The following is a 13,707-nucleotide window of genomic DNA, read 5'->3' on the forward strand; positions in this document are numbered from 1 at the left end:
AGTCCCCCACAAGTCTAAGCTGACTTAAAGTTATTATATTAACACAGAGTGATAACTTTAAGCTGGCTGTGAACTTTTAGTCCTCTGTTATTAACCTTCTAACTGGCTATGTGTACACACTATTAACATGGACTTATATACAGGATATGAGAAATGACAATACAAAAGATCAGTTATATTTTTTGTCTTTATTGAATGCAAGTATTTTATATTTTACTTTCAATTCCACCTGCAAAGTTTATTAAATAAACAATAACAATCTCAAGACTGGTAATTGTCTTAAATAAATGCTTTTACAGAGTTAATTCAAAGTGGATCCAAATTCACTTAAATTCTAAACTTTTCAGCGTTAATGTCATCGCGGCCTGACATCTCGGTGGAAGTGATGTCCTCATCAGGAAGGATGTGATATGGCGGACATCATTACATGTCTTGAGCACAGATGTAAACTATTGAATTATCACAGCCAAGGTCATTGTATTTCCCATCTGTTGGCAAATGGAAGTCAAAGATTAGATACAAAAAAAAACATTAAAAGGCAGTTCATCTGGACAAAGATTTCGTTTTCAATCAATGTGTCAACAACAACAATAATAATTGTGTACCAGTATGCATCTCCATGCAGTTTTCTCCATTAACATCGTTTGGTTCCCCAGCACCACGGCGAAGGTGAAGGCAGAGCCGTCGCTCCACTTCCAATTGTCCTCCTGCAAAAGGTTTTCAACAGGCTGAGCTCAAGCTTTTTAGGTATTAAGACAACCAAACTGCACTTGTTCCCAGAGCATAACAAGTCAAACTGAGCAGGAACTCAACGTGAGTAACAGGAGATAACAGCTGTGGTATTAGGAGTGTGGGAAACTAGTGAGTTTACCTATAAACCAGAGTACAACAAACGATTTAAGCAAGGTAACCTCATTCATCAATGTGTGCACAAAAACATGTATGTAAGGTTAATCCATGATGTATGTCAATCATTCTCAATATATGTCAATATAGTATATTCATAATATACTGTATATATTTTTTTATATAATCTTTTACTTACCAACACCAGTCCACTGATAAGCAAGAGCACATCAAGATGAATAACTGATGCCATCTGTGTAAATATAAAATAGGAAAGTAAATACAACACACTACGTGGTCGCAGAAAACACATGTTTGCATTCAGATACTCTAGAGCCTTAACACTGGTATGGAAGTCAATCTGTTCCATCTCATTTAGAAATTAAAAAGCTATTGTCTTTCAAGCACTTAATAATTATGTATCTGAATTTTTTGCCTCTGAAATTCATTGTTCGAATTTTTTACAACTCGTTTTCACAATTTATTTTCAATGTTCACAAATTCAGCGGCAGAAATTCAGTTACAAATCCATTTCCGTGACCAACGCAGTGAATAAGCGTAGCTTGATTTGGCTGGGCGTTTGACTTGATCTACAATCGATTGCTTTCCCCTGGGTTCCAGGATGAAGATCTGAATTTTTTGTAGCTGAATTTGTGAACATAAAAAAAAAGGTGAAAACAATGTGTTTTCGAACAATGAAATTCAGAGGCAAAAGATCCAGATACATAATTTCAATGCATCATTTTTCAGATGGAACAGATTTACTTCCATACACTGGGCTGATTCAAACACGTTTTTAATTCATTAAAATTTGAAATGCTTTCAATTTTACTTTTTAACTTTTCAATACAATATTTTCAATGTAGTGACGTCCAAGCACTCTTAAAATAAAGTTATCTTTTGGAAGAAAATTCCTAGTAGAACTAAGAATAATAATTTGATGCAATGCTGAAAGGAAAGCCTTACCTTTGTTGTGAGGATTATCTGATGATGTTGTCTTTGCAGAAGAAGGTAGCGAGTGATGGAGGGAGAAGAAAACGCAGTCTTTATAAACCTTCAGCTGTGGCTTAAAGAGTTCATTTAAACACTGTTTAATTATTCCAATGAGGACACGTTCAATACAATTGGGCAATTTCCCATAAAAGGAAGGTGTGAAATGAGCCAATATTACTCCACCTTGGACAATTTAGGGTTTATACGCGGCCTTTGAACAAACCCCTCTGGATGTTAAGGTGAAATCATGTTTAACTTCTAATTAACTCAATTAACTTAACCTAATTCACTTAAATGTGTCTTCTTCTTTTTTAGGACAAATTAAGGACATATTGTTCGGCTCAAGTCACACCTTTTAGTTTCAACGTGTATGTATTGTAGAAAGAAATAACATTAATGGAGTCTTGAGTTTCATATATTTCAGTCATCATCAAGACAACCTCATTCCCATAATGCAACTCAATAATCTTTGTATTCACATCATCATGACAGTTATCTTTAAGTCTGACATATGTGTGAAAAAAGTTCAAGGGCGGGAGTAATGGGTTAGGCAAAGAGAGTCCTTGCAAACCAAGATAGAGTAAGATAAGAGTAATGGATAATGTAACTACTGAGTTTAAGTTAGAATAAAATATGAACTTTATGTTTTATCAGAGAAGCATTGAGCCACTTAGCATCGGCCACATCCGTCTGCGGTGCTGAACAGTAGCAGTATGATAACAAAAAGGGTTTGTTTGACTTTTATCAATATTATTGAATGAATATACGCTTTAGGGTGTTCAAATTCTTTTCTGTATTTACTAAAGGTGTGTTGAATCTGTTCCTCTTTGAAATAGTTAAACAGTACTTTGCAAGCAGAGACTGTAACGCTTCGAGCCACAGCTGAAAGTTTATAAAGACTGCGTTTCCTCTCCATTAATAACTCGCTGCCTGCTTCTGCAACATCATCAGATCATCATCAAAGATATGACTTTAATCCTTCCTCTCAGAACTCAGAGAAATGTTCTATAAGGGTGCTTGGATGGCAACAAATTAAATTAAATTAAATGTTTTAAAAGTTAAAACAGCTTTAATTTTAATTCATCAAAAACATGTTTGAAAGAGCCCAGTGGTTAAGCTCTTCTGCTTTGTCTGAATGCAAAGATGCAAATGTCGTGTTTCTGTGTACGACCATGCAGTGTGTTGTATTGCATTCCCTATTTTCTCTTCAAACAGATCAGTCATGATTTTAAATTAAGTTTATTTTCAGTTTAAACATAGAAAAAAAAGACAGACTCACAGTCTTAAACAGACAGTTTAAAGTGAACTAACATGTTTCTGTTAGATGTTGTTACACATTGAAATACATCTATTGTTTGAGTTTTTATTCAAGTAGCACAGTATGGTTTGAAATGCAACTTTCATAAAAATTCTTCTCCTTATCAAAGTTTCTGCTGAAGAGCCAATACGTCCATTCCATTAAACTGTTTCTTTAAAAAGATGTTCTACAACTATAACACATTGCTAGCACAAATACAATTGTACATGGAGACTCCTCTAGTAAAGTAACAATATTATGTTTCATGACACAATACCAGTTAGCTTGCTGTTGGCCTACCATGGGTTAAGATGACTAAATACATGCATTAAAAGTGTTTGAGGGTTTAACCCGTAGTTCATATACTCTGTTTGTGCATACATTATTAAAAGAGGTAAACTGTTTTCTGTACAATTTATATTAAACATATTATCCTCCCTAGTTCTTGACACTATCTGAATTATTGTCTCAATACCTTCAAGGCTTGAGCCAGGCCTAATTAAAATACTCAATTGTTGGTACTGTGCCTTTATCACGTTTCAAAGGGTAAATGTCCTGAAGTGTAGCTCCATCTTTCAGGAGAACGAATGGCAGCAACGGCTCCAGCTTCACTTTCAGCGCATGGCGAAGAGGGAGCCGAACAATGCTGGAGTTGCAGACAAAATGATTATTGTTGTTGTCACATTGATTGATTTCTATTAAGAAGGGACATGAACACAGAACAATCTTTTTTCAACAATATTGAAGAAAAATATGAGTAGATTTTATCAATTGAAAGTTAAATCTTTGTCCAGATGAACTGCCTTTTTATGTAATAGTTTTGTTTAATCTTTAACCTGCAGATGGGAAATACAATGACCTTATCTGAGCAAGAACTCACGTCTGTGTTGAGGAAATGTAATGTCCGCCATATCACATCCTCCATGAAGAAGACATCACTTCCATCAATATGTCAGGCCTCGATGACATTAACGCTGGGAAGTTTAATCCTGATTTGGATCTTCTTTCAACTAACTTGTTAAACGAAGTATTCATTCTCAATGTAACAACAATTTCAGACCACAGCTCAACATGTCTGTCTGCAGATTGTGATTTCATTGAATAAACTTGATACCTGAAAAACTATTGATGTCATTTTTCACATCCATTCAAACATCCAGTTTAATAGTGTGTGAAAGATCTACTCATCTTTATACAAATCAAAAAGGTAGAAGCTTTTTGTGAACGAGTAGAAATATGAATACACTATATAAAGGTCTCATAACTAAACGTAACCATTTTAACTATTTTAATTTGTTAATAAACACTTGATGTGTTCCTCCAGCTCATGTGGGCTCCATAAATACACCGTTCCCTCTGACAGCTAGTGTCCTCAACACGATAGTTGGACATAATTAAAAGCAACATAAGAAAACAAAGTTACTTTGCAATCCAAATGTCGTAAAGCTGCCAAGTTCCATTTAATCCAAACAGCATCACCTTCTACATCTCCTCCATTATTCATAACTCACTTCTGACCTCTATGGAATAAAGTAAGAATATAATAAAGCAAAACAAATGTACTTACTCTGTGTTGTGAGTGTCAATCGTGTGGAAGAGCTCCTGCAACTCTTCAGCTGTCAAGACTCCGTCAGAGAAGTAGGATTTGAACTCATCAAAGGAAAGTTTTCCATCATCTGGGGAAGGAGCACAAAAGGGAACTTGTCAACACAGTGCTAGGACATCGGGTGAGGTGGCCATTTTCATAGACTCGCTACATACAAAAGATGTTTAAGTTAAAAGTTTTTCTGCATGTGTGTTGGACATAACAACCGTATGAAATGTAAGCTTTCATGGCGGGCAAAAGATTTAAGGAGCGCTGTAGCTCAGATTTAACTCCTCATGTTTCAATAACGTAAAAAGTGTAATGATGTTAAATACAAAATGTCAGGGGCTGAATCAGCAAAATACAGCATCAAGCAAATTGATCAATGTCCCTTTAAATTGACACAAAAACATTGAAACATTATTTCTTGTTTTTAATGTTGTAGTAAAGAACAGGGAGAGATCACCACGTGTTGCTTTAACCAACTTCATGGAAATCCGTAACAATGATTCATTTTTATGATTTGTGGCAATCATGCTTTGAATAAAAAGGCTTTAGCTATGTGAAATATGGAAGAGGTAAAAGTAAACAACATGTTTTCCTGCAGCAAAATCATCGACCACAGGTGAAATATTTTTCCTGGCTGCAGTATTCTGTTTGTGTGACTAGAGGTGGCTGATCTTAAAATGTTCACAGGATGCTCAGTGTGTGTTGCATGTCACTATATGTGAGCAAGAGGGATGCACCAATGAGAACGCACATTCATCAAGGGCGCACTGACTCACTCGATGAGCTCAGACATAATCTTGGAACGGACCTGCCATATTAGTGCTGTTTACACAACAAAAACAACAAAAATGTGGGATGACTTCTTACCTTGCTGCATGACAAGACACGCAGCACGTAAATAATGAGTTTTAATAAGCTCTTTTGGCTTCTTGAGGATTTTCTTTGCTAGATTCTGTCAAATGTCAGAAGAAAAACACGATGTGGTTTATTTGTGTGATACCAGCAATCACTGTCACTGTGTGAATGCCTTACATGATGTGTGAAATAATGTGTCTGCAGGGTTATATTTTACAACACGTGAAGGTGACACAAACTGTCAGTCATACAATCAAATGGCGGTCTCATCTTCAATATAGGAACACATTTGATAGAGGGTGGGAAATCAGATCAACACATTGTGAGTAATTTCCCCTTGGGTCATTCAAAGACAAGTCCATTTTATTTATATAGCCCCATAACAAACAATACCACATTTACGTCATTGGTTTTGCAATCTGTAGATCACACCCTTTGTCCTTTCCGACCCTTGATGAGGAAAGAAAATGCACACAAATGCAAACCTGTCCATCAGACTAACACAATTGAACAAATCAGACTAAAAGAGAAAATCCAAATGCAAAGTCTGTGCTGTGTGCCATAACAATATAGATATTCCTTGATTTAAACTCAGGCTGTCTCTAAACAACAAAATCAACTATTTATTTCTGTGTGTTCTCACTGTTCAAACTGTATATTATGATATTTCTACACAAGATATTAAGACCTCCAGCTAAAATAAGTCTTTAAAGGTGGGGTAGGTAATTTTGGAGAAACCAGCTCGAGTGTGCTAGAATTTGAAAATACACATCCGGAACAAATCTGCCGCTTCCTTACAGAGCCCCTCCTCCAACACACACGAACGTGCACATGACCAATGAGGGCACGAGATAACTTTGTGCACAGATGGAAAGCTGACAGGCAGGTAGGCCATCCAGTTATTTTAGCCGGGCCGGCTAAAATGATTGGTCGTGCTTTTTACAGTATTACGGCTTCCACAGATGACATTTTTTTATGGATTTTTTGTCAAAGCACTTAAGATATTCATTGCTATCGGGATGTTAAGAGCATTCCATGGAATATAACAAAAAGTGTATCTCGAGCCGGTTTCTCAAACTTACCTACCCTACCTTTAATGCTGCGTTCACACCGGACGCGATGCGATGTTTGGGGGCGGCGCGATTACATGTAAAGTCAATGCAGAGACGCGGACAGACGCGAATTCGCTCCGACGTCGCGCATGAAGCGGTGGACGCGGCGCGAATCACGTGATTGAGGCGATTGAACGGTGCCGCGTCAAACGCGAGAGTTCAATTTTTTCAACTCGAGCGTCAAATTCACATGACGCGTTCTCGCGGAAGCCAATCAGCGGTGAGGATCTCAGCCTGCCGTCACTGACGTTCAACCAGAAAACATCAGCCGTTAGCTGTTAGCAGTTAGCACACAGAGCTCACAGCTCCTCATATCTGTTCAGAAACTGGACAAAAGTTAAACAAGTACAAACCACAGACTGTCTGTGCCATGGCGAATACAGTCGCTGGTTTATTTATGTCTGTAGGCCGTTGTTATGAGTGTGGAATGAGCATATACAACGTTAGCTTAGCCTGGTCGACCCGATCTTCATTCAGAAAACAAGCATTTTAAAAGGTTTTTCGCCTGCCGTCTGTCTGCAGACTTGTCAAGCATTAATTCATGGTTTTTACTAACCGGTATCAGTATGTTGTTACTTCGGCATCCTTTATAAACGTGTATTACAATTTAATCACGGTAAAATATGTTCATTTTGTTGTAGTTGTAGCTCCCGAGCTGGCAGCCGCGGTGAAACTCGAGCGTTTAGAGCAATGCGATAGGAGCGATTAGAGCGAAGCGAATATTCGCATCGCGTCCGGTGTGAACGCAGCATAAGTGTGACTGACGGACATGATAAAAACTGTCTGGCTGGTATACATTGTTTATGTTTTTCTTCGTGAATGCACTCAAACTGAACCTCAGTGGGTATGATCAGTTTCCTGTTTCCATGGAAACTGAAAGAGTCTTAGTAGAAAATCATGACCAGAATTTCATTGAGAAAATAGTTTTTTACTCACACGAGAAAGGAAGGCTTAGAAAAACACAGAGAAATGTGTGTGTGAGTATGTTGGTGTGTGTGAGTGTGAGAGTGTGTGTGTGTGTGTGTGTGTGTGTGTGTGTGTGTGTGTGTGTGTGTGTGTGTGTGTGTGTGTGTGTGTGTGAGTGTGTGTGTGTGTGTCTGCTAAGAGCTTTTTGCGTAATATTTACCGTTTTTATCAGCTCTCCGTAAAATCTGAAACAAGAAAAGGGGAAAAGGAGAGACGTCAACAAAATTTTTACATCCAAATTAATAAATGTGTGTGTGTGTTTAATAAATGGGGGTGTGTGTGTGTGTCTGTGTGTGTGTATATCATCGATCCCACTCTCAAAAGCAGTGTGTCAATAAATTATTGATAGTGCTGTCCCAGAGTCCAGAGAAGATGAAAGGCAAAGTGTCGATGACCACATTAGCTCTAAAAGGCTTGAAACACATCAAAATAGCACGTCCTACTGTCGCTTCTTATCGAGTTTGTACTTGTGAAGATTGGTCTTTAAGTCCACATACACATTAACACTATGCGATAAATCTGACAGCATAATGTGCAAGATTAACATTTGGAAACGCCATCCTTTCATCTTTGGATTTATAGCTTGGGGGACTTCAGCTCTTTGGTACAATTTGTGAAAAATGATCTACCCACCTTCCTCTCTCTGTGTGTTCTGACTTACATCATTTGTTTTTTTCTAATCAGTCTTTGTGTCCTATTCTGCTGACCCCGACTTATAAACTGCTATCAGTCTCTTTCTCTGTATACTTTTGACACATCTCATGTATCTGTAATCTCTATCAGTTATCAATTATACCAAATACACAACATGTTGCACATTTCAGCTCCACACTACCTCTTTTTAAATCTGCACAGCTCTCCACTTTGAATATATTATTTGTAATTCTCTCTTTTACTGTACTCAGTTTCTCATATCTATATGTGTGCATTTTGTCTTAATTTTTTATCTGTTACAATAGTCTTTAAAATTGTTTTTATAATAGTAACTTGTTTTGCTCTTTCTTTTTCCAAACGACGTATTCTTTTTTCTGTGTCTTTGTATGCACCACTTACACCGAAGCAAATTCCTCGTATGTGTAAACTAAACTAAACTAAAACTAAAAACAATTCTGATTCTGGGAGAAAAAAATGGTAACACTTTATATTAAGGTACACATATTCACCATCAACTAGTTGTTAATTAACATGCATATTAGCAGTATATTGGCTCTTTATTAGTCATTATAAAACTCTTATTAATGCCTTATTCAACATTACCATATTCTCCCAGTACTAGGCCATCAGTTAAGAGTTTTTCCATAATAACCCTCTAATTAGTGCTTATTTATTGTAAGGAAGTTGTTCTACATGAGTTTGGGGCTTAATATGCTCAATATGGGCATAATAAGGCAGCACAAGAAAGGTCAGGAAAAGCGCTTTATAAATAACATGTATTATTATTATTATTATTATGTTAATGACAACTAGTCGATGGTGAATAAGTGTACCTTAATATAAAGTGTAACCAAAAATCTATATCTATACATATCTTCATTTATCTTGTCTCAATCCCTCCTCAATTGCTGTTCCCGAGGTTTCTTCAATTTTTGGAAAGGAAGGTCCTTCTACGCTGCAAGGGTCTAAAGACAGGTATCTTACGCTTTACACATTGTAAAGAGCTCTTTTAAATATTTAAATGTGGGGGTTTTATTTTTTAATTGTGATATTCATGCAAATTATATTGTTGAAAATCATTAAGCTTTGTGTGCTGATTGGATTTAATTATACCAGCTCATACTGGTAACTCATCACAAAAAATGGAAAATATAGCACCACAACAGCATGAAAAAAAGGAAGAAGGTCACACATGGAGACACAGTTTATCTAACCTTTTAAAAGATGAAACGACTGTTTGGAGTCAGCGTGTGTGTTTAAATGACACGCACCCGGCTGAGCTAGCTATAGGAAATGTCAAGAAAACAACAGAAGCAACAATCTGACGTTGAAACTCGCCTCTAAAGGAAAGCAGTGGTTTAATTCACTGCCAGAAGATAAAGCAACTGCTCATTATCAGCAAGACATTTGATGTTATACGCCATAAACCTTTAATAACTGTTGATTCCCATTCAGGCAGCCAACAGGTTTACGGTCAAAGCTTTCAAGGGAATGAGAGAGTGGAGGAATGAGGAGGAATATAACGAGGTGGTGGTGGTGGGTGCAGAAGCAGAATGCAGTGCCGTGATATGGATATAAGATGTTATTTCAATATTGAATTTCTTATCATGTGAGGGAGATCTACAAGTGTTGGTAATCCTTATCATCATTTAAAAAAAACGTATAGGTTAAAAAAAGTACTTGCCTTACTTGAGCTAGATGTGGCTTTAGAAAAGGAATAACAGCCTGGCTTTGGTCAAAACCAAGAAGATCTATTATGCTTCATTAATTGGTATTTGGTTTTTGAAAACTGACATAAAAATGGATGGCCAGCCTTTGAAGTCATTACATGATGAATCTAAATTAAGGGTCTGCAAAATCAAATTAATTAATCATATGAACCAAGGGATTTGTCTGCACCCAATATGCATAAAAGGGATCCATTTTAACTTGTGTGATCAAAAAACCTCCACGGGTAACTATTGAAATCACTAAAACATACATTTAAAAAGTCAAAATGCTTCTTGAAATGCAACAAAAATCTGGAAGGAATAATGTTTTTTCCCTGATTTGTTCTGCTAATATATAGGCTTTAGATTGTTAGGTTATCCGAAAAATGCTAATATAGTCCTGTATTATGAAGATGCAACACATTTTGTATTGCAAATAATGATTAAAAAATGTTTTACTTACATCAATGAAAATCGACATTCCCTTTTTTAGCTCCATTTCAGCTGTGGGCTCCTCAAACACAGCCTGAACCTCTTCTGAACAATCCATCTTTCAAAATGTAGCTTCAGAAGTGCAGGGGAATGTGTCCGCGTGAACCTCTTATCTGATCAAAGCCAATGGTCAAAAAGAGCGACTGCTTAACGCGGTCAAGTCAGACGGAATAAAAGGCACAACTTCCGGATTAAGGTTTAACACATCACACTTTCACTATTACATCAATACCACGACCAACATATTTTAGATGTTTTTGTCTGCCCTCATTTTGCTACACATATAGTTGTGTATAGTTTTGACGCTATTGTTTGCATGACTGCCACAAACAACGATACGTTTCCTGAATACGTATGCTTTTATTATGAAAGCGAAGTCACTTAACTTCCTGCCATGTGCTCTGTCGGCTTGCTGCTGTTGTGATGAGTGCAAACCTTTATATATACAGTCTATGGTGCAAACCATAGACTGTATATGGTGCAAACCTACATTGGAGGAAGCGAAATGTCACTCAAATGCAACTTCAGTATCGCACTTTATGAAAATAAATCAATAAATGAAAAATGTACTTTTAATGACCGATAACATATGTCTAGAATCAAACATATCTACCGAATAACAGAAAGCCAAATTAGCAGCAACAAATGTAACGTAGGCTATGCCCAAATAGGAATCCTATAAGCTATAAAGATTTATATAATAGCCTATTATATATTTGTTTCTTTTTAAAGATGAAGGCCAGACAAAAGATAATTTCAGCTTGAGTTAAAGTCCTCTTTGGACTTTGACATTTAGTTAAACAATAATGTGAGGTAGTCTCTTCTTCTTCTTTTTCTTTTATATGCCTTATATATTCGATCATCTAGCCTACTTAATTTAATGTATTTAGGGTTTCCAAATGTAAGTTGACCAAAGGGTTAGGTAACATACAGTGGTTGACATAACATAACCACACAATTCCAAATTGCAAAAAACAAAAACAAGTTCACAATTTTTAATCTTGAAAGAATAATAAAGGGAAAGAAAAACACTTGAGAAAGAAGCGCTTACAAACAAATAGCTTTACTTATGTAACAGTTTGCCCCTCAGATGTTAAACCTGTTGATCTTGTCAGACCAGATTGTTGTCAAGCATGCATGATGTTCCACATGTAGCCTATACATCAATGCAACTCATGAATAAACCCTGCAAATGGATTGGTTGTAAAACTGTGCAACAGTTCCATCTAGTGGAGTGTTAAAACATTACTGCTGTCGTCAATCTCAACACAAAAACTAATTAAATATAACCATTTGGTGTAGTATAATCTATCTGTATGTACTATTTCAAAATGAAAGCTTTTCAGGAAGCCGAGGCAAGTTTTTAGGGACAACTACAAAAAAAATTCTTACCAACAGCTGGGTGTCAGGCGGTGAGCAGTGTGCATGAATGCACGCATTGTCTGCTCCACTCCCCTCATTATGAATTTATGATGAGCATACCAAGCAGGGAGATAAACCCCAGGCTAATACTTTACTGTATGTTCTCAGAAATACAGGAGAATATGAATGCAAACTCTGCTACACATTTATTGTTCTAAATTGATCAAGTAGAATTCAATTTTGTATGTGATATGATTTCCGTTAATAATTGATGACCATATTTGTCTTATGTAAAACGTTGATATATTCATGAACTGCTCCTACAGCCTACAATTTTAAAAAGAATGGACTTTGTTTAGTTTTTTGCACTTTTTGCTACTTTACTACATTTTAGAGGAACATTGTACTCATTTATTTGAAGGCTATGATTTAGCAGATTACGATTTAACCTAAACCCATGAGAAGCCTTGTTCTAAACAACCCAACCTTTAGACAACATTTGTAATTATAAGCTAACAATATTAATTATATGATAACATAGCCATTATTTATTATATATACTTTCCATGTTAATAAATTGTACACAATTTTCTTTTAAATTATTATAATTTATGATGCTTTGTTATAGGGTCAATAGTGAACTGCAAAAAGCAAGCTACATTAAAGTGTGTGTTAATGGATTTGTGTCTTTAGTGAAGTTGTATGTTGTGTTATTTTGAAAGCCTACATCTAAAACAAACAATCTAAGTATCTTCCACCACTGCTACCTTATTGATAATCGATAGTAATTTAATCTAAATAATAATGGTAGTTGTTAGTGGAAACGCATGTGATAGCAGTGTCTGACAGACGAAATTATTAATAAAATGTAATGGTGATATATTTGTTTTTTTGTTTTGCAAATGTGCTGGTGTGTATACTTAATTGTACGTATACAAGTAGTCAATTTTTTACTGATGAGAAAGTGATGAGTTATCACATGAATTGTATTTTGAATATGTTTGAGTATCTAACAGATACTTTTTTTTATGCCAAAAAGTAAGGCAAAGTCCCAAAGACATGAGTTGTCCTTTTATGTGTTCGATAATAGAAGAAATGAAGAGGGTCAACAATTCGCCTTTTTTCCCCAACAGTAACCGCATTACCTGAATAACAGCATTGCAATATTTTCAGACACACCTCTGGTAACTTTAACACTTTTCTCTCAGTCTATATCAATATATAAATTATACCAAACAAATACAGAGGCAGTGTTACTACTTTTGTCCCTTTTGGATTAATTCCTTAATATTTATTAAAGGAACTAAATTATATTGATGCAACTTTCTGGTGGAGTAGTTTACATCCAAATGTACTTAATAATTCAGTTGTATGCTTCTTTAAACATGTACATAATTTAGAGGAATATTACGAGCAGCCTATAGATTATAACGTATCCAACAACCCAACAAAAGAAGCCCAAATAAAGCCGTTAAAATAAACTCAAGCTCAACCATCAAACTACCCCATCCATAATTGATAATTGATCCAAAACAAACACAATTTGTCGTGGAACCTCGTAAAAGAAATCTCGCGATGACAGCAGTAGCGCTCTGATTGGATGAGAACGTCAAACGGTCAGTCACGTGGACATAGAGGGTCACTTGGCATTCTGGGACACAAACAGTGGTCGGTATGAAAAGCTTTATAACCGCGTCAACAGCAGCAGTTTCTATCCACTGTGGAAGAAGGAAGGCGACCGGAGAAACAACAACAGCCAGCAAACAGAGAAAGAGATAACTGTATTTCCTTATCCAGTGTCTGCGGCTTGTTTGTCGCTCTGTTGTC

General features: G+C 36.2%; 1 protein-coding gene across 1 annotated transcript in view; it reads right to left on the bottom strand.

Annotated features, from left to right (window-relative positions):
• Positions 1–10,657, bottom strand: part of necab1 (N-terminal EF-hand calcium binding protein 1) — a 32,521-nt gene extending 21,864 nt beyond the window's left edge. Inside the window, exons 1-3 of the mRNA XM_034125208.1 lie at positions 10,490–10,657; positions 7,824–7,848; positions 4,704–4,812 (exon numbers count right to left, since the gene is read on the bottom strand). Coding sequence (XP_033981099.1) covers positions 4,704–4,812; positions 7,824–7,848; positions 10,490–10,576 — 221 coding nt within the window. The 5' untranslated portion in view covers positions 10,577–10,657. The remainder of the gene's footprint in view (positions 1–4,703; positions 4,813–7,823; positions 7,849–10,489) is intronic.
• Positions 10,658–13,707: the final 3,050 nt, after the last annotated feature.

The sequence above is a fragment of the Trematomus bernacchii genome, unplaced genomic scaffold (assembly GCF_902827165.1).
Source record: "Trematomus bernacchii unplaced genomic scaffold, fTreBer1.1, whole genome shotgun sequence".
Classification (NCBI taxonomy): Eukaryota; Metazoa; Chordata; class Actinopteri; order Perciformes; family Nototheniidae; genus Trematomus; species Trematomus bernacchii.